General features: G+C 47.4%; 1 protein-coding gene across 1 annotated transcript in view; it reads left to right on the top strand.

The window, feature by feature from the left end:
- Positions 1-16,124, top strand: part of MMP13 (matrix metallopeptidase 13) — a 28,188-nt gene extending 12,064 nt beyond the window's left edge. Inside the window, exons 4-13 of the mRNA XM_032358208.1 lie at positions 5,111-5,504; positions 5,595-5,836; positions 6,533-6,681; positions 6,852-6,977; positions 8,922-9,083; positions 10,395-10,512; positions 11,052-11,185; positions 12,167-12,326; positions 13,694-13,797; positions 14,831-16,124. Of these exons, the coding sequence (XP_032214099.1) occupies positions 5,265-5,504; positions 5,595-5,836; positions 6,533-6,681; positions 6,852-6,977; positions 8,922-9,083; positions 10,395-10,512; positions 11,052-11,185; positions 12,167-12,326; positions 13,694-13,797; positions 14,831-14,931 (1,536 nt within the window). The 5' untranslated portion in view covers positions 5,111-5,264 and the 3' untranslated portion in view covers positions 14,932-16,124. The remainder of the gene's footprint in view (positions 1-5,110; positions 5,505-5,594; positions 5,837-6,532; positions 6,682-6,851; positions 6,978-8,921; positions 9,084-10,394; positions 10,513-11,051; positions 11,186-12,166; positions 12,327-13,693; positions 13,798-14,830) is intronic.
- Positions 16,125-18,046: the final 1,922 nt, after the last annotated feature.

The raw sequence follows: 18,046 nt of genomic DNA, 5'->3' as shown, positions 1-18,046 counted from the left end.
GCCTTTCCTGCCACTGTCAATAAATTGCAACATCCCTCGTGACCCCTCTTTCCTGCTGTTTTTCTCTCACATTATCTCATCACCTTCCTCCGGGCTAGGAGGAAGTGTTTTGCTCACCACTGTATCAGTGAGAGGAAACACATCGCCTGCGTCAGAGAGCTCCCAAATGCAGGGCTGGGGTTTCAGCTGCTGTGACTGATTCCCAGGCCCATATTCTCAATCCACGCACGGTCCTCACAGACTTGATCAAGAGCAGAATCCCCAGAGACGGTAAAGAAACACACACCCGCCGCAGCCCACAGCGTGAAGGGATTTCCTTGCCAGTTAGAGGTCAGCCCACCATGATCCTCGCTTTAGCTGTGTTTCAGTTGCCTGGTCAGAACTCTCAGGCCGAGAATAAGGCCTTTCCTTCCTTGTCATACGGGGAAACTGGTGGGGACCCTCTGTAGTGCTGATGGGTATCCACAGGAAGTCAGGGCACTGGCATTCCAGGCTGACGCCCGAGGCACAGATGCTGCCTGTGGTCCTCACCCTGCGATGACCGCCTTCTCCCCCGCAGACAGAGGTAGGAAATCAGCCCTGCGGCTGGGCTGACCTGCAGGAGTCTTTGTTGGCAGCTCGTGGTTGCCGTGAATTTCTGTCTACCATTGTCTGAAATTGTTTGATTGGAGCTTATAGAAAATGTTTAAAATTTAAACCTCTTTAACACATAGTTTTATTAAGACAGATTTTGTGTGGTTTTGAGTTCATTCTTAATTTTATGACAGATTCAGGGAAAAGGGGCAAACTCTGAAACAGTACCCAAAATTCGTTCCAGATGGCTTTCCTGGAATTGAAAATAAAGTCGATGCAGCATACCAACAACATGGGAAGCTTTCTGTTCTAGAAAGTACCGTTTAAAAAAACCTTTACGATCCACTACTATCTAAGTAACTCAACCTAAAAAATACACATGGGGGGCAGGGCGCCTGAGTGGCTCAGTCAGCTAAGCATCCGACTCTTGGTTTCAGCTCAGGTCATGATCTCAGGGTCCTGGGATCGAGCCCCGCATCGGGCTCCCTGCTTCGTGAGGAGTCTGCTTCTCCCTCTTTCTCTCTCTGCCTCCCCCCCTTGCTTGTGCTCTCTCTCAAATAAATAAATAATTAAAATCTTCAAAAAAAATCATTGTTTAAGAATATGTGCCAAATTTGACTTTAGCAAACGAGGGTGTCAAGGTGAGGCCAGGCTACTTTAAACATAGACTTTTTGCTTCATTTGTTTAAATATTGGGGATCTTTAAATATATTACAATTACTTGTTGTTAAAACCACGAAGGTCCCATTCCCTAGTTTGTTTTCATTTCCATTATTCATGGCCAAGCAGTCCAGATTTTTCCCTTTTCAGAGGTATTTGGACAGGGGTGGGCTAGAATGACTGTGCTATTCCTGGTTGTTTTCTCTCGCAGCTCTGGTTCAGTGGGGGCAGACGTGGACATCCAGGATCCAGTCTTTTTAACAAAGCACCGTAAAATCACTCATTGAAACTGAGCCCAGGGCGCTACCTGGGGCAGCGCAGTCAGTTAAGCGTCCGACTCTTGGCTGTGACGCAGGTCCCGATCTCAGGGTCGTGGGGTCGAGCCCCACATCCGGCCCTGCGCTCTGCCTGAGCGCCCCTCTCCTTCCATCCCGCTCTCACTCACTCTCTCTAAAATAGATAAATAAAATCTTCCAAAAAATTTAAAAAAGCAAGAATGTGAGGCCAGAAAGTTAAGGGTTGACTTCCCCGTGTCATCCCCGAGTAAGAGGATGGAGTAAGAGTAAGAGGACAAAAAGAATTTTCTTTTTTCTTGCAGACTGCCTTTCTTTCTGTAGGGGATCCCCCAGGACAAACCCAGCCAGCCCCGGGGAGTGTGGGGTCCACACACGGGAGGCCAGAGCACCCCTCAGCTGCTGGCCTCCTGCTCGGCACCTGCGGCTTCTGACCGGAGTCCCTCTGGGCTCAGCACCTGACCTGGGGGGGGATATCCCAGCTGTGCATTAGCGGGTCGGTGGGGTGCTCGTGTCCCTGCGGTCCAGGGTCCACATTCCAGGTTCGTGCTCCTGTTTAAGGGCTTTACCCGTTCCCTGGGGCTGTGGGCAGAAAACTCAGAAACTAGAACAAAGCAACCATCAGAGGGTATTTACAGAAACCAGGACTTCCTGCCCTGGCACCATCAGACGGCTTAGCTTTCGGAAACAGAAGGATACTAAGTGTCATTGTCAACATAGTTAATGTACAACCTGTAAACTGAAGCCGCAATTCTTATCCTAAAGGTTCTCTGACTTACAGAATTTTCCTAATTTTAATCCAACTCCAATGGCCTTTGTTCCTACTTTTCCTGGTCTGGAACCCACGCTTTACTTAGGGGTGGGTCACGGACATTTCTGATTCTCTCTTGAGTAGTGTTTTGGACTGAGAAACAGATGATGACGTCTGTTTTAAAAAGTCCCGTATTGCTTAGGTCTGAATCAGCAGGAGACACACATTTCTTATTCAGTCCAGTTCTGTTTGCCCATTCCCCAGGCTTTCCGATTTCCAGGGACCTGGGAGCCCTGTGAGAAGCGTTTGTAAACACCGGCTCAGCCTCTCAGTGTCAAAGGTATCACCTGAAACCGCCAACCACTTCAGCCGTTGCAGCCAGAAGGCCCGGCTTCCATCCTCACCATTAATAGCCCGAGATAAGGGCGTGTGCTGACAGGAGACGTGCCAACACATTTCTACGGATGACACATCACGATCACCAGCTCAGTGCGCTCCCCGTGAACAGTAGCCGGAGACAAGCAGCCCGGCCCCTTCCTGAAGGAATCAATTTCTGGTTTCATCGTCTGGACGACTTTTTTTTTTTTTTTAATTTATTTTTTATTTATTTTCAGCATAACAGTATTCATTGTTTTTGCACCACACCCAGTGCTCCATGCAATCCGTGCCCTCCATAATACCTACACCTGGTACCCCGACCTACCCCCCCTGCCCCTTCAAACCCCTCAGATTATTTTTCAGAGTCCATAGTCTCTCATGGTTCACCTCCCCTTCCAATTTTATTTACCTTACTCAGAACTCTGCGGAATTGAGTACCATGTATCATTGACCTGTGTCCTTTATTTTGCACTGAGTCTGTCCTTAGGCGAAACAAGAAACTAAGAGAACACCAGCGATGTTTGGTGATAAGCACTGATTCTGAAGTGGGTAAACAGGGACGTTTGTTTATTGTCAGTCACTGCTCATGGAAAACGTGTCTTCCCAGAGAGAGGAAACTGGCATCATCCTAAGAAAAAGGCTTTTTTCCTTCATTCTATCTTCATAGTGACCAGCACCATATCCCGCATAGTCAATGCCTCATCGAAAGTGGCTTTTTAAAAAATTGTGGCTTCAACCTACAAGTACGGTCAACTATTTGATGCACCTCTCCCACTTCCAAACATTAATGTCATTCGTTTCTGAACTTTGTTGGGACTTCTTTCTAAAAATATGATGATACTTGAAAAAACTATGAAATTTTATTGGTAAAAAAAAAATGATTTCAAATGCACGAATTTCCTATAAGCTCAATAGATGAGCCAAACTTTTCGATCATTACCACTCAGTCTAAAATTAACCGCTGCTCTTGGACGATGCTTCAAGCAAGCGATAGTTTTGTATTGTTGGTTAAGCCTAAATCCAATCTTGAACTCATTGGAAATATTTAAAATTCTATTTAAATTTAAATTTAAAATATTTAAGATTGTAAGGATCTATTTGGCTCTGCTCTGGAAAAAGCATTATAAATTGCCCTCCACCGACTGCTTACATCTCGTAGGCTTTTCTGGTTACCTCGGAGGCCTGGGCCAATCCTGATGACGGCACGTCCCCACGTGTCGGGGGTTCCCTGCCGCACCCACCCTCACCTGTACTCCCGCTCCGTGCCTTTGTCCTCACACGTCCCAGACCTGAGCCGCTCTCTGACTCCTGATCACATAAATTAACTTACAATTTCAGTCATTCTGTCTGAAGATCATGACTCGCATTTTTCTATCCACTTACATGTGTGAGGCACGGAAGATGACATTCTGACATCCTGGTTCTGAAAGGGGGATGTTCTTGAAAGCCCCTCGTGAACGATTTGCCTGAGGTTTTGGACCTCAGGTACTTCTACTACTTAAATTTAAAAGTCAAAATTAAGACACTTGAAATTGGCCCTGAGTTACCTAGACCCCTAGTTTTCCTGGGTATTCCCAGCGGTGTGGGAACAAAGCCATTCCATTTTTGAAATTTCTGAGAGTTAATGGGGGAGAAACCATACCAGATGGTATTTTAAAGATTTTATTTATTTATTTGACAGAGAGAGATCACAAGTAGGCAGAGAGGCAGGCAGAGAGAGAGGAAGGGAAACAGGCTCCCCGCTGAGCAGAGAGCCCGACGCGGGACTCGATCTCAGGACCCCGAGATCAGGACCCGAGCCGAAGGCAGCGGCTTAACCCACTGAGCCACCCAGGTGCCCCCCAGATGGTATTTTAAAAAAACATGAAATCTTAAGTCTACCGGCTGGGATTCAAGTACTGACAGTACCATTTATTAACTCCCTGACCTCCAACAAGCATTTAACTTCTTTGCCTCTCAGACTATTCATACGTAAAGTGAAAACAAGCCCTCCGGGGTAGTCCCTACTTCCAAGGTTTTTCTACAGATTAAGTGAGATCAATCCTTTTAAGCCCAGCGGGGGGGTGATCCCTGTCTGTGTTGGCCCTTATCTCCTACTCAGATGCAGGGTCCCACTTCTTCCTGGACCTGCAGGAAATTCAGGTGGGATCCCGGGGTTGCTGAGAGTCACACCAGCGCCTTTAAATGTCCACCGCAGCCTTCAGCCCAGTGCCTGCGCCCTGGCCCTTCCCAGCCTCCACGCTGGGGTCTGGTGCAGTTCTGTGGCCCCTAGGTACACACAGCGTCTCCCTCTGGAGTCGCCCTATGAAAAATAAACCAGGTTACGGAGCTTCTAGAAGCAGGACTCTTCATGGAAGCAAGTGCAGCATCTTGACACTCTTATCTGAAAAATAAGGAGGGAGAAACATTTTTGCCCAGTAAAGTGAAAATTTTACGACTCTGCTTCTTCCCACAGTGTCCATAAATATGCTGAGGCCGTTTATTTTGCCAGATGGTTTTGGAGGCCCTGCTGAAATGAGAGAAGCCCTCGTTCTATATTTCCCTCAAATTCTACCACAAACCACACTTCTTGGGAGAAAAAAAAAAAAAAAAAAAGTCGCCATGTAAGCATGTTTACTTTAGATGCACTAGGAAGCGGGAACTTGCCCACAAATGGTGAGTCACCCTGCAGGTCTATAAAAGTAAAGGTGCTTGTCTCGGAGAAGGCAGAAGCTCCAGGCATGTCCATCACGATGCTCCCGGGCGTCCTGGCTGCCGTCCTCTTCTTGAGCTGGACTCAGTGTTGGTCCCTGCCCCTTCCCAGCGATGGCGAGGACGATCTGTCCGAGGAAGACTTCCAGCTTGCCGAGGTAGGGTATCTTGCCGGTCCCAAAGGGGTGCTGCATCTCACATGTGCCCTTCTCTTTTTTAAAGGCAGGCCATTCTGGTCTCTTTTTCAGCACTACTTGAAATCCTACTACTACCCCATGAATCCCGCTGGAATCCTGAAGAAGTCGGGCGCAGGCTCCGCGGTTGACAGGCTCCGAGAAATGCAGTCCTTCTTCGGCTTAGAGGTCACTGGCAAACTTGATGATGACACCCTGGACATCATGAAGAAACCAAGATGTGGGGTCCCTGATGTGGGCGAGTACAATGTTTTCCCCCGAGCTCTCAAGTGGCCCAAGACAAATCTGACCTACAGGTGAGCCAGCAGCTATCTTTCTGTGATCTTTGTTAGTGTTTAAAATAGTATCAAATGCCTAATTTTCAGCACAAGCCGTAGGTGACAGAACACGTTTGGTTCCATTTTATTTTAGGTAGGCTTTACATATTTAATTAGAAGTTAAATAATTCCCAGTAATAGTTTTAATATTGGTGAGAATATCTCATGAAATCTATTATAGCTGCATTAACCCAGCATGATCTTTCGTTGGAAATCGCAAAGCATTTTTTTTTTTTTTAGGAAAGAAATCAAGTTAGAAGTAAAAGTAGGTGTAATAATATTTGCATATGTACTACATGAGGCATATTTATTAAGAGTGCTCAAAAATGGAGAGTACTACTCTCTCTAGGAACTTGACAAAGCTGTTTCCATTATTTGGATCATAGCAATACAACTCCAAACCTGTATCATAAAATATAAGTTTCATTAAATATCTGAATACTTTAAGTGTAAAATTACAAGTGGTCAGATATTTGGAGATACTCAAATGTCTGAATTTACTTTGTTATCTTTGCATGGCATCATAATTACTAAGTTCTTTGAAATAATGGACCTCTGGTAGAACTTTTAGGGAAGCCATTGCATTTTGAGTTGCAAAGCAGTATCCCAAGAAAATATATTCTCAAACAGCTTTCTCCTTCCAAAAATGTAACTGAAACTTTCTCTCTTGAATAGGATTGTGAATTATACCCCTGATCTGACTCATTCTGAGGTTGAAAAGGCATTCAGAAAAGCCTTCAAAGTTTGGTCAGATGTGACCCCTCTGAATTTCACCAGACTTCACAATGGCACTGCTGATATCATGATCTCTTTTGGAACTAAAGGTAATGGTGCAGAATCATTTTTGAGACATTTTTACATTCTTCCCCCTAGTTGTCTCCATTTTAAAATTCCTACTTTCGGTCATTCATTGTTTTTTGCAGAATTCACCAAGCATTTGTGCCAGGCATTGCTGGATATAATTAGATTCTTAACTCTTCCTTTTTGTGTGTAGAACATGGCGATTTCTACCCATTTGATGGACCTTCTGGTCTGCTGGCTCATGCTTTTCCTCCTGGGCCAAACTATGGAGGGGATGCCCATTTTGATGATGACGAAACTTGGACAAGTAGTTCCAAAGGTAATATTTCTTACAAAGGTATGATTCGTGATTACTAGACTAGGTTAGATGGTGATCCCGTTGATAAGAAGTGAGGAAGCATGCTGTAAGTTACGTTCCATAGTTGATTATAGTTTTCAAAAAAAGCACGAGTTTACCTTATCCTTATTAGTCTCTACACGGGACAGTTCTACAAACCTATGCAGATCACTAAAAGTGAGCAGTTTAGTTTAGTGGTTTGAGGGATGCTAGCTAGCTGTGAATTAGGACCCAAATGTCTTTCTGTCCGCCAAGGTATTGTTACTGTGGATTTCCTTTCACTGTGCGGAGGAAGAAAAGTTTATTACAAATACATGCCTAGGAACTGTTAGGGCTGGAGAGGCAGGTCCCAGACGAACTGGATGTGAGTTGAAAGAGTTTTCTTTTCCTTGACAGAACTATTAACAGCACAAGTGCAGCGTGTTTTCTGTCCTCTGTTATGTGAGTTCCTAGTTTCAGACACATGCATGTCACTGATTTTACAAATACCTTTCCAACAAATCAAGATGATGTCTTGCTCCAAACAGCATGAGACAGACCAGATAAAAATTACATTTATGAGACCAAAATGAAACTCAGTGTTGAATCAATTCAGTCAGTAGATGAATCTTTAAAGCTCAAAAGAATTGAGAAAATGTAAGGAGAAAAGCGAGATTGCTCCAACACCGACGGACCTGCGGATCTCCGCTGACCCTTGCTTGTGATGGTTAAAGTTAGAGCTAGTCTTCAAAGGTAGCTCATTTTTGTTATTCGTTAGAATCAGAAGAATTGTTTTCCCAAAGAGTAAAACTGGGCCTTGGCTGACCAGTGCCTCAGCCTCAATGCCTCCATGTATCTTTGGAAAGAAAGGTGAGATTCATGCATTTGTGTTCTGAATATTACACAGGTAAGAAGGATCTTAACATCTAGTACTGTTCAGACAGAGCCACGGTAAACCCCAGCTTTAGGCTCCTGGATTTGAAACAGCTAGTGGAAATGAATGAAAATATTCACAAACAAACCATGATTGATTTCTCAGCTAAAGGCCAAGAACGGGACCTTGAGTCATAAGTCATTTCAGTGAAGAATTGCTTCATACTCAGACGATGTGCACTTTGATTGCCCTTATGGTCTGCAGGGTTACTGCGCTGCTCGTACATTTCCTTCAGGGACAGGCTCTGGCAGCAAATGGTATTTAAGGTCAAATTGAAACCAGTGACTCCAGCTTCCACGTATTTTTTTTCCCAACTTTTCATCCTTTTTTTTTTTTTTTTCAAATTAAAGTATCTGTAGTAGGAGGCTCAGAAATTGGTAGAAAGAATGACTAGAGGAAACAATGTAAATTCAGTGCCACAGGAGTCTTCTAAAGTTGAGGAAAGTTGGCCAATCATTTCCAGAGTTTCTATTTCTTTAAACTTTAGAGTCTAGAGATACTCTGGAAAGGATCGTTTGGTTAGGACTTGTTCCCAGGGAGATTCCAGACACCCTATTTAGTGCATGCTCCATACTTGGTCATCATCTATTTGTGTGGTGCCTCTGGTTCAGACAATGTTCTAGAAACACCCCGACAGGTAGCCCCCTATGTGACTTCCCACGACTCCTCCCTCAAGGCCTCCATTGTCCGCTTTCCTCACCTGACCTGAGAAAACAAAGAGCAGCTGGGGATTCCTACTGTCCTCCCAGTAAACCCTCACTGATTGCTTACTGTTTGACAGCACTCTGTTGAGATCCTAATGACGTAGGCAGCTATAATCAAAGAGAACATTAAATGATTTATAAGGATTAAATCAATATTTTGACTCTTCCTTCAAGCAACCAAATATTGAATCTTAATTTTTTTTTTTAAAAAAGAGTGAAACAGCCAAGAAAGAGATAGAGGTGAGGAAAGTAGCATTCCCTCGGTTAACGGGTCACTGCCTTGCTTTCTCATCGTCGCTTTGTTTATAGGCTACAACTTGTTCCTTGTTGCTGCCCACGAGTTTGGCCACTCCTTGGGCCTCGACCACTCCAAGGACCCGGGGGCACTCATGTTTCCCATCTACACCTACACGGGCAAGAACCACTTTATGCTTCCTGATGACGATGTACAAGGCATCCAATCTCTCTACGGTAACTCTTAATTTATCAGTCTAGAAACAGAATAGACTTGAAGATCGTCAGTGAGGTTATCGTTACCAATATTGCCGGCCTGGTTCTGTTACTAAAACCTGGGAAGACATGCCCACTCGGAGCATCTGCTCAAGTAGAAAATATCCTATCCTCCAAAGCTTCTGCAGATTCCTATTTGTATTTTATTATTGCGAGGTGTAGCTTTGAGTCCCACAAAACACTTCTGACGTAAGGAAGGAAACTATTTTAATCCCCATTTAACCAATGAAGAAACTACACCCTGTAGCGCTTAGAGAGTGTGTCGCTGGTACCGAGGCTGAGGGTGGAGGTATGGCCTTAACCAGCTTTTTAAAATTCTGGGTATTTCTTCCGCCATGTCAGTTTGCCACAGTAGAATCCATTCAAGTGGCCTGTGGTAACTTTTAATCCACATCTACTATTATAGATGACCATTTGTTAAGAATCTCTTTTTTTTCTTCCAAATTTTCAGTAATAGTTACAAAATAATTAAACCTCACCCAATCTAGCAAAATTGCCCACTATTAACAGAGTTAAAGTCATCAGTGTAAACTCTTCCAGAGCCGCAAGCTCAGAAGCCTTGCTCACGGCCCGCGGCCGATCAGTCTCCTCTGGACTGAAATCGACTCTAGCAGCTAGTGTGGGTGTGGGCAAGCGCTGTGTGTTTCTTGTTATCTCTACAATATTGTGACCAGGCAGTTGACCATAGAACTAACGGGAGCTGGGTGGACAAGCAGCGGCATAGGACTGGTACTGGGCACGGCCCGAGCCGGGGGAAGCTAACTCGTGGCACATCAGGGCTGCCGAAGGCCTGGCTTCTCACTCACAGCCGTGGCACGGGGGTAAAACTGCATCCGAGGTTGCCAGCTGGTAAAAGAGGCGAGAGATAGAGCAGAGGGAGGACTCCTGCAGGGACGGTGTGCTCCCAGAATCGGCTAGAAGAGAAAGGTGCATCTGCAGAGCAGCCTGTGCCGTAGCTCGTGCCAGGCAGGGGGAAGCTTTCCTCAGAGTCTCGCTCCCATGCCCTCCCATTTCTATCTCCAACCTCAAGAAACCCAAATCTGCTTGAGCAGAATTTCAAAGGGTCTTGAGGACGGAAGCAGGAGGAGCCAGCCCACCCGCAAGAGCTTGGTGACCCGCAGGAAAGGAGGAAGGTCACAGGGGTTTGGATCTGACGTGGAAGCTGGGGACGTCCTGCCCCCGCCCCAGGGGACCCTGTGACCCTCCGCTAGCCGGGGCGGGCATCGGGAAGGCCGGCCTCACCACCTCCTTCCCTTCGTTTCATGCCTGCAGGCCCAGGAGACGAAGACCCCAACCCAAAACATCCCAAGACACCAGACAAATGTGACCCCGCCTTGACCCTGGACGCCATCACCAGCCTCCGAGGAGAAATGATGATCTTTAAAGACAGGTGCTCCTGCTACGCTCTTACCCCGTCCTCGTGTCCTGGACACTTGTGAGACACTTGTGAGGCTGTGTCTGCAACTTGCCTAACGTCCAGTTGCATTTTCAAAGGCAACGTTAACAATGAAAATAATAGCTTTGGGGGTAGTTTTTTTTTTTTCTTTTTACGTATTCGGATGAAATAAGTGACTAAGGGATGAACACTTTACTTTTACCTTTTCCGTGGCTCATCTGGGCGTGGCGCAGCTTCCCTTTATAAAGATAACCACGTCAGTACGGAAACCCAGTTTACCTATTTGAAAACCCAAGTGTTGGAATCAGTTTCCGCATCAGTAAACTGTCAGAGCGTCCACACGAATTCCTTTGGGTCCGGAAAGTTTGTCCTGGTGACAAAGGTGGTGATTTAAGAGCATGTTTACAACCTAAACTTGAGGGTACCGAGACACGAGAGATGAACTTTGCGCTTCTACCGCGGTCTGATAGGCTTGTTTGTTCCTGTGTTCGTGTATTCATTCATCAAACTCTGGATTTTCACTTTGGTGTTAGATTCTTCTGGCGCCTGCACCCTCAGCAGGTGGACGCCGAGCTGTTCTTGACGAAATCCTTCTGGCCGGAACTTCCCAACCGGATTGACGCCGCCTATGAGCACCTCTCCCGGGACCTCATCTTCATCTTCCGAGGTGAGCCCTTCCCCGGGGGCCTCCACACGCCCCGGACAGGCGGGGATGAACTCAATGCTGCCGGAGTCAGCACGATGACCAGTCCCGAAAAAAAAATACTTGAAATATTTAAAAATTTAAAAAATTATTTAAAAGTATTTTAAAAAGTATTAAAAAGTACTTAAATTAAGAGCCAAGTATAACAAAATATTAAACAGAACATATTTGGAAACTTTCTACCAAATGTCCCCAAATCTGACTGGTAAAAAGTCACCATTATTTCTTACTGTTACAAATTCACTGTTTGTTTTGTAACAGGTGTGTCAGTTTTTTCTTACTTCCTCTCAAAAATTATTTGCTGAGCAGATGTTATGATCATGTACCTCTTGAAACACTGAAAAAATATGATCGATAATTTCCCCCTTCTGAAAAGTCAGTTTATTTCATTTTCTCACCTTTTCTTGGTAGCCCTTCACCATACGCCATAGGGATTTTTGAATATTTATATTCATAGTATATATACATTTTCATATTTTACTTGTTCTCTCGACATCAAATCAGGGACAGTTTTCCAAACCGCTGCTCTGTCTTCCGGATCATCATTCATTCACTCTACTGACATCATAATTAATGCTACAATAAAATCACGTTATGGGGCATGGAATCTGACTTTTCAGTCTAGTTCGCTGTTCCCACTCTCCTGCTTATTCATGAAGAAATTTTAACACACTTTTCACCCACCTCCAGATTAGCAGTCGGACATAAGATGTTGCCAAATTGATTAAGATATTTGGTGATAATTGTACTCATACTTAGGAAATTAGCATCTTAAATCCTATTTTTTGTTTGAAGAATGCTCTTATTTCTGTGTTTCACAAACACAGCCCTTAATCGATTTCTAAATGTGTAAAATGAGTCTTTCTTTGTTAAAGTAAATATCTACATAATGTGAATCCTGCTGAAGTCTCCTAGGTAATAAATCTATTCTTTCACTTACTCTAGGCAGAAAATTTTGGGCTCTTAATGGTTATGACATTCTGGAAGGTTATCCCCAAAAAATATCCGAACTGGGATTTCCAAAAGAGGTTAAGAAGATAAGCGCAGCCGTCCACTTGGAAGGCACAGGGAAGACGCTCTTCTTCTCGGGAAACCAGGTCTGGAGGTGAGCAGCCCTGTTCACGGACCCATCGCACCGTGTCCCAGAGGCTGAGTGAGACCCACACCACTCTCCTCATCCAGTGCAGAGGTGGGCCAGGAAGCTGCCGGCCGGTGGCTTTTAAAGTCAGCCCCTTCTAGAAGGACGGGCGGAGTTGGAATATTCCGAGCGCAGGTCAGCAGGAAGGCAGCTCTGACACTGGCAGCATTTAAGAGCTTAGAGCCATGTATGTATTTGGGGATGAGAGTCTCTGACAGAAATCCCATACTTGAAAGGTTTACATTAGTAGCTTTATGTGTACACACATGCGCACACACGCACATCCCTGTAAGTGGTGTCTTTGTTGTCTGGCTTCCTTAGTCTGACAATGACATTCACGACTGTCTAAGTACTACAGTCGGGTTCCCCTCGGTCCTGCTGTTCCAGTCCCTATGCCCTAGGTGAGGTTCGTAGTGCAGTGAGGGTGTGTGACTTACCATGTCACAAGAACACTGTGCTTTTATCCCCCTGTTTGGCTGGAACATCTTTCCCTGCATCTCTCTCTCTCTTGAAATTCTATCCTCTGGTCAAAGTTAACTGGAAATACCATTTAAGCTCAAAGTCTTTTGGATCACCCCATCCACAGGCTACGTCCCTTCTCATGTCTTCCTATGGCCCTGGGTGTCTCCTTGTCTTGACGGTTGGCTTCCACGGCTTAGTGTTGCCGTGTAGACGTGCCCCGCCTCCCTTCCCGGTTCAGTGCGTCTTGTCTTTCACCTACTGGAACATAGCGCCAGGATGAGAAGCTCTCATCAGTAACAGAAACGGCGGTACCTGACGGGAAGCCGTTCCAGGCTGATTTCAGGATGTGTGTGGTTGACTCGGGTGTGCCTGTGTACAGGGCAGGTGGACTGTGGAACTGTAGCAATGGGAGGGGCGAGCCGTGCTCCCCTTCGTCGCTCAGAACCACCAGACACCCCAATAACTTTTCAGTCCAGAAGTTATACGTCAAATATTCCTGCCTCCATTACCACACCTAGTGAGTTGTCTAGGAGATCAGTATATAGTTGTTCAATGCACTAACATGCATTTATTTTGGTCTAAGAACACTTTCCTAATAACCACGTTTATAACCGGTAAGCCGTTCGTGAAATGGAAGGCAGCCTGTGACGATCTTTAGAAAGATGGCCCGAGACAAGGCCACTCAGCAAGCATCTGCCTTGCACTCAGCATCCTGACTCTGAGTTTGAAAAAGCTACTGGATGTTCTAAATGGACTTAAAATTCTGTAACTCTTGTCAGTTTTGAAAGGTGTCATGATAATCCACTGTGTCATGTCTAAGACAATTCCTAAGAAATACGACCCACTCAAGAGTTCCATTTCTTACTGCGTAGCTACGATGACACCAACCAGGTCCTGGATAGAGACTACCCCAGGCTGATAGAAGACGACTTCCCAGGGATCGGTGATAAAGTGGACGCTGCCTACGAGAAAAACGGTAACGAGTTCCATCACGCTGACCTCAACGAGGGGCTCTGTAGCCCCTCAAACTCATTTCCCTTAGAGAGCAGTTTTACACAGGACTTACACGTGCTAAGAGACCTATCAAGAGACCCGTTAAGGAGTAGTTACATAGGAAACAAAACATACCACACTTAGAATAAACAAAAACGTTGCTTAAATGGTCGCTAATTCCACGAATACAAGATGCCAAACTTGAAACACGATCTTAACTTATCTTTTTAAGATTTTATTTTTTATTGGAGAGAGTGACAGGGAGAGAAAGTGGTGGGGGCAGAGGGAGAGAGAACCTAGCACGGAGCCATACGTGGGGCTCGATCTCATGACCCTGAGATAGGACCGGAGCTGAAATCAAGTGTTGGACACTTAACCGACTGAGCCACTCAGGTGTCCCAACATTATCTTAAATTGTGCTTAATGATGCCAAGAAACAAAAATTATTGCCATAATTCAAAGCAGGGGCAGAGTGGGGAGTCATTTACATAGAAAGACCAGTGACTATCGTAACTACATGGTTTTTTTTGCTTTAATTATGAAAAGGGGCGTTTCTCCAAACTTAAGTAGTATCAATATGTCAAGCATCAAAACTGGAACTCACGGCAAGGTGACCGCTATTTCAGGACACCTGGGTGGCTCAGTTGGTTGAACGTCTGTCTTTGGCTCAGGTCATGATCCCGGAGTCCTGGGATCGAGTCCCGCCTTGGGCTTCTTGCTTGGCAGGAAGCCCTCCCTCTTTTCACGCTCTTCCTCTCTCTCAAATAAATAAATAAAATCTTAAAAAGTTTTATTAAAAATAATGAGCACTCGTTCAAGGTGACAGTTTAGGAGACCTGGGGAACTTGTATACTTTTTCCCTCCCGTAACTCTAAGCGATCTATGAGGGTTCTAATCACAGACGCTGGCGTGTGAGAAAACAGTGGGGTCTAACAGGTTGGACTTCTAGTGTGACCTGGCGTAAACTCTTCCTGTTTTCAGACTCTGCAATTTTCTTTTTGGTCTTTTCCTTCCAGGTTATATCTATTTCTTCAGCGGGCCCGTGCAGTTTGAGTACAGCACCTGGAGCAAGCGTGTTGTGCGCGTCATGCCAGCGAATTCCCTGTTGTGGTGTTAAGTGTCTTCTACATATTGTTATTTAAATCCTGGCGAGCACTGGAGAGAACACCTCCAGCGATCCGGGTGTGGGGGAGGGGAGGTCGGGAGAGCTTAGTTCTGGGAACAAGCTTCGGTAACTTATCTCAGAATAGAGGGCATCTGTACAGTGAGCCGTGGCTGGAACCACGGTGGATTTGAAGGAACGGAATCCAGCGGCCGCGAGGATCACCTGATCCTTGCGCGCTGCACGGAGCCATGGCCCACGCTATTTCCCACCACAGACACGGGACGTGTGCTGTGTCAAAGGGAGCACAATGTTGAAATGTATTTATAAGGACACTTTGCGCGGGCATACAAGCAAGTCAGAGTTATGTAATTAACGAATCATCTTTATTAAAAAGTATAATAGTGTGTGAATAGGGTCTGCGGGGAGCATACGATACCAGGAACAGACAGAAACCAAAGAGGAGTATCTGTAATAAAGACATTGTGGACAGCTTCCCAAAGCAGTGATTTGGGTTTTGCACTGAGAATATTTGAATGTACGTGCCCCGTTCCTAATGACACTAGGATCAGTCACCCCGGATGAGACACAGGGCCCGAGGCCAAGGACAGTAGATGTGGTCTGTGGGCTCGGTTTAATTCTCGCTGTTGACCATGATCCCAGGCCTACCCACAAAGAAGATAAAGACAGCCCATCTCTCTTTGTATTCAAACATTCCAGGTCTCCCCCAAATACCAGAGGATTAAAATGGCTATCACAATGATCTAAGGTGTCATTCTCCCATAAATCAACAGATTCTTTAAGATGAAAGGTAGTGCCTAGATAATGGCTCTAATTGTCCCCTTCACCATGGATGGACAGGCTCTTTTCCAAAAATAGAAAGTGTATCTTGTAAATTGGAAGCATGCAAAAACATACTTCCAAAATAAGGAAACATCCAAAATAAAGAGAACATCCCACTGGACTGCAGTCCTCCTGCGGATGTGGAAATGAGCTTCTCTCTCTCCATGCTGTCCTCTCCCCCTCGGGCACAGCTTACCTGCCCCGCGTGGGGTGCTCGCTGAACGGGGGAACGGCCACAAGCGATCTCGGACGTGCTGGGACCTCTTGTTCACAGAAGTTCAGGCAAAGAAAAGAAAGTGTATGATATTTGCAAGATGTATCAGGAAGCATTTATACTGTTTATAATAAAAAAGGTATTTTCCACGGACATTATTATATAGTGTATTTTGTCTTTTGGTGTAATTTTAGGCTTTCCTTACACAAGGGGGATCCATTTAAAGTATTCCTTTTTCTTGCTCAAACTTCTTGGTGGATGTAACTCACTCATTGTTTCATTTTGTGCTGGTGAGCCCTTTCCCCAGGACGGGTGCTCAGACTCCCCTGCGGGAGCACAGTTTGGAAATGAAGAGGGAGGAGTACTAGATCGGGAGCAAGGGAGACTGTGTTCTAATGCATACCTTGACGCTCTTGGGGCCTGACTCTGGAGGCTTACAATGAGACTATTGCAAGTTGGTGAAGTCAGGAAACACCGGGAGGCAGGCAGCTCTCCTGAGGACGGCAAACCCTGTCTGGGAACCTCAGGGTCCCCGGAGCTTAAGACTAGGTCCCTTCTGTTTCTCTAAACACTGTCCATCTGGACACTTAGCAAATGTCTGTTAAAGGTCAGGCAGCTAAGATGTTGAGATGAACTAGAAAAACTTGCTCTCTAGCCCACAGATCCTGTATGGTACAGCAGAGATTGAAGTTAGCAAGTGGTTTTGAGAGGAGGGTGACTAGTCACTGCAGGTCCGAGAGGGCTGCAGACTGACTGCTCCCGGCACAGCCCTCAGAGTCGGTCTCCGCACTGTTGGTCCTCCTGGACTGTGCTAGGGTTCTTCCGAGGCTGGCTTTTGGACTAGAAATGCCTGTCCGTCCGTCCGTCCGTCCGTCCCCGCGGTAAATCGTGCCTGGGCACCTGCGCTGTGCCGGGACCGTAAGGAGACGCCGTGGCCACAGTGAAGGGGAGACCTCACGGCTTTGCTGGAGCCCAGAGTCTGGCTGGGCAGCCGGGCATGGATCAGTAAGTATGAGATACTGCTACGACAAGTGTCGTTGAGAGAGCGGGTACCCCGAGACCCTCCCGTAAGAGGGGTGTTAGCTTCCACGTGCAGGGCCGAGGGGCCCCGGAGGGTGAAAGTCCTCGGGGCGGAAGAGACACGCGGCGACTGTGGAACACCCATGCAGGGCAGGACGGGTCGGGACGGGTCCCCACCGCGCCCCGCCGACCGAAGACTTGCGGGAGCCGGGGAGAGGCGGGAGAGCGTGGCGGGAGAGGCCAGGAGAGCGCGGCGGACTCCCGCGGTGCGCAGACCCGCGCGCCCGCACACCCCCTGCTCCGCGGCCCTTCCCGGAGCTGCGCGAACCCGCGCTTTCCCGTGACCCGCGAACCGGCCGACAACACGCGGATGGACTGGGAGAGCGGCCTGCGCCGAGGTCCCCGGGGGACTGGCCCGCGATGGGCTGCGTCTTGGGGGCCGGGCCGGGCGCAGACACTTTTCCGAGCCCGTGGGTGCGCGTTCGACCTCGCTCTGGGGCGCGGTGGCCCCTCGGCTCACAGGTGTCCTGGCGGCTTCCCAGGACGAGCCTCGGTCCCCGCAGCCCGGCGACCGGAGACCGCACTCGCCCCCTCCCCTGCATGAGCTGCGGCCGGGCCGACGGACACGCACACGCGACCGCGCTCCCCCCCGCGCCGGAGCCCAGGTGCCCCGGTGCCGACTGGGGCGGGCGGGGGACCCCTCCCGGAAAGCACAGCCGCGCCCTGCCTGCGTCTCGGTAGAAGCAGAGGCGGCGTGGCCGGTGCCCAGGGCCCCGAGTCCTCTTCAGCGGGCGGCAGTCCCTGCAGACACCTTTGTCCTGCCCCCCCACCCCCAGTCCGGGGGAGCTCGGCAGCCGGGACTCCTGACGCCCTGCAGTGGCCTCCCCGCCCCGGGGCCTGTCCCCGGCTTGGAAAAGCCACCATTTTGCACCAAAGACTCTCACGCACCCCTTCCCGGTGGGGGGCTCGGGACCCCACCGGCCTCCACCCCCCACACGCGCTTCCCGCCCCCCCCCCATCCGACGACGGCGTGGGCGCGGGCGGGGCGCACCT

The sequence above is a fragment of the Mustela erminea genome, chromosome 9 (genome assembly GCF_009829155.1).
Source record: "Mustela erminea isolate mMusErm1 chromosome 9, mMusErm1.Pri, whole genome shotgun sequence".
NCBI lineage: Eukaryota > Metazoa > Chordata > Mammalia > Carnivora > Mustelidae > Mustela > Mustela erminea.
This window is presented reverse-complemented; position numbering and strand designations above follow the sequence as displayed.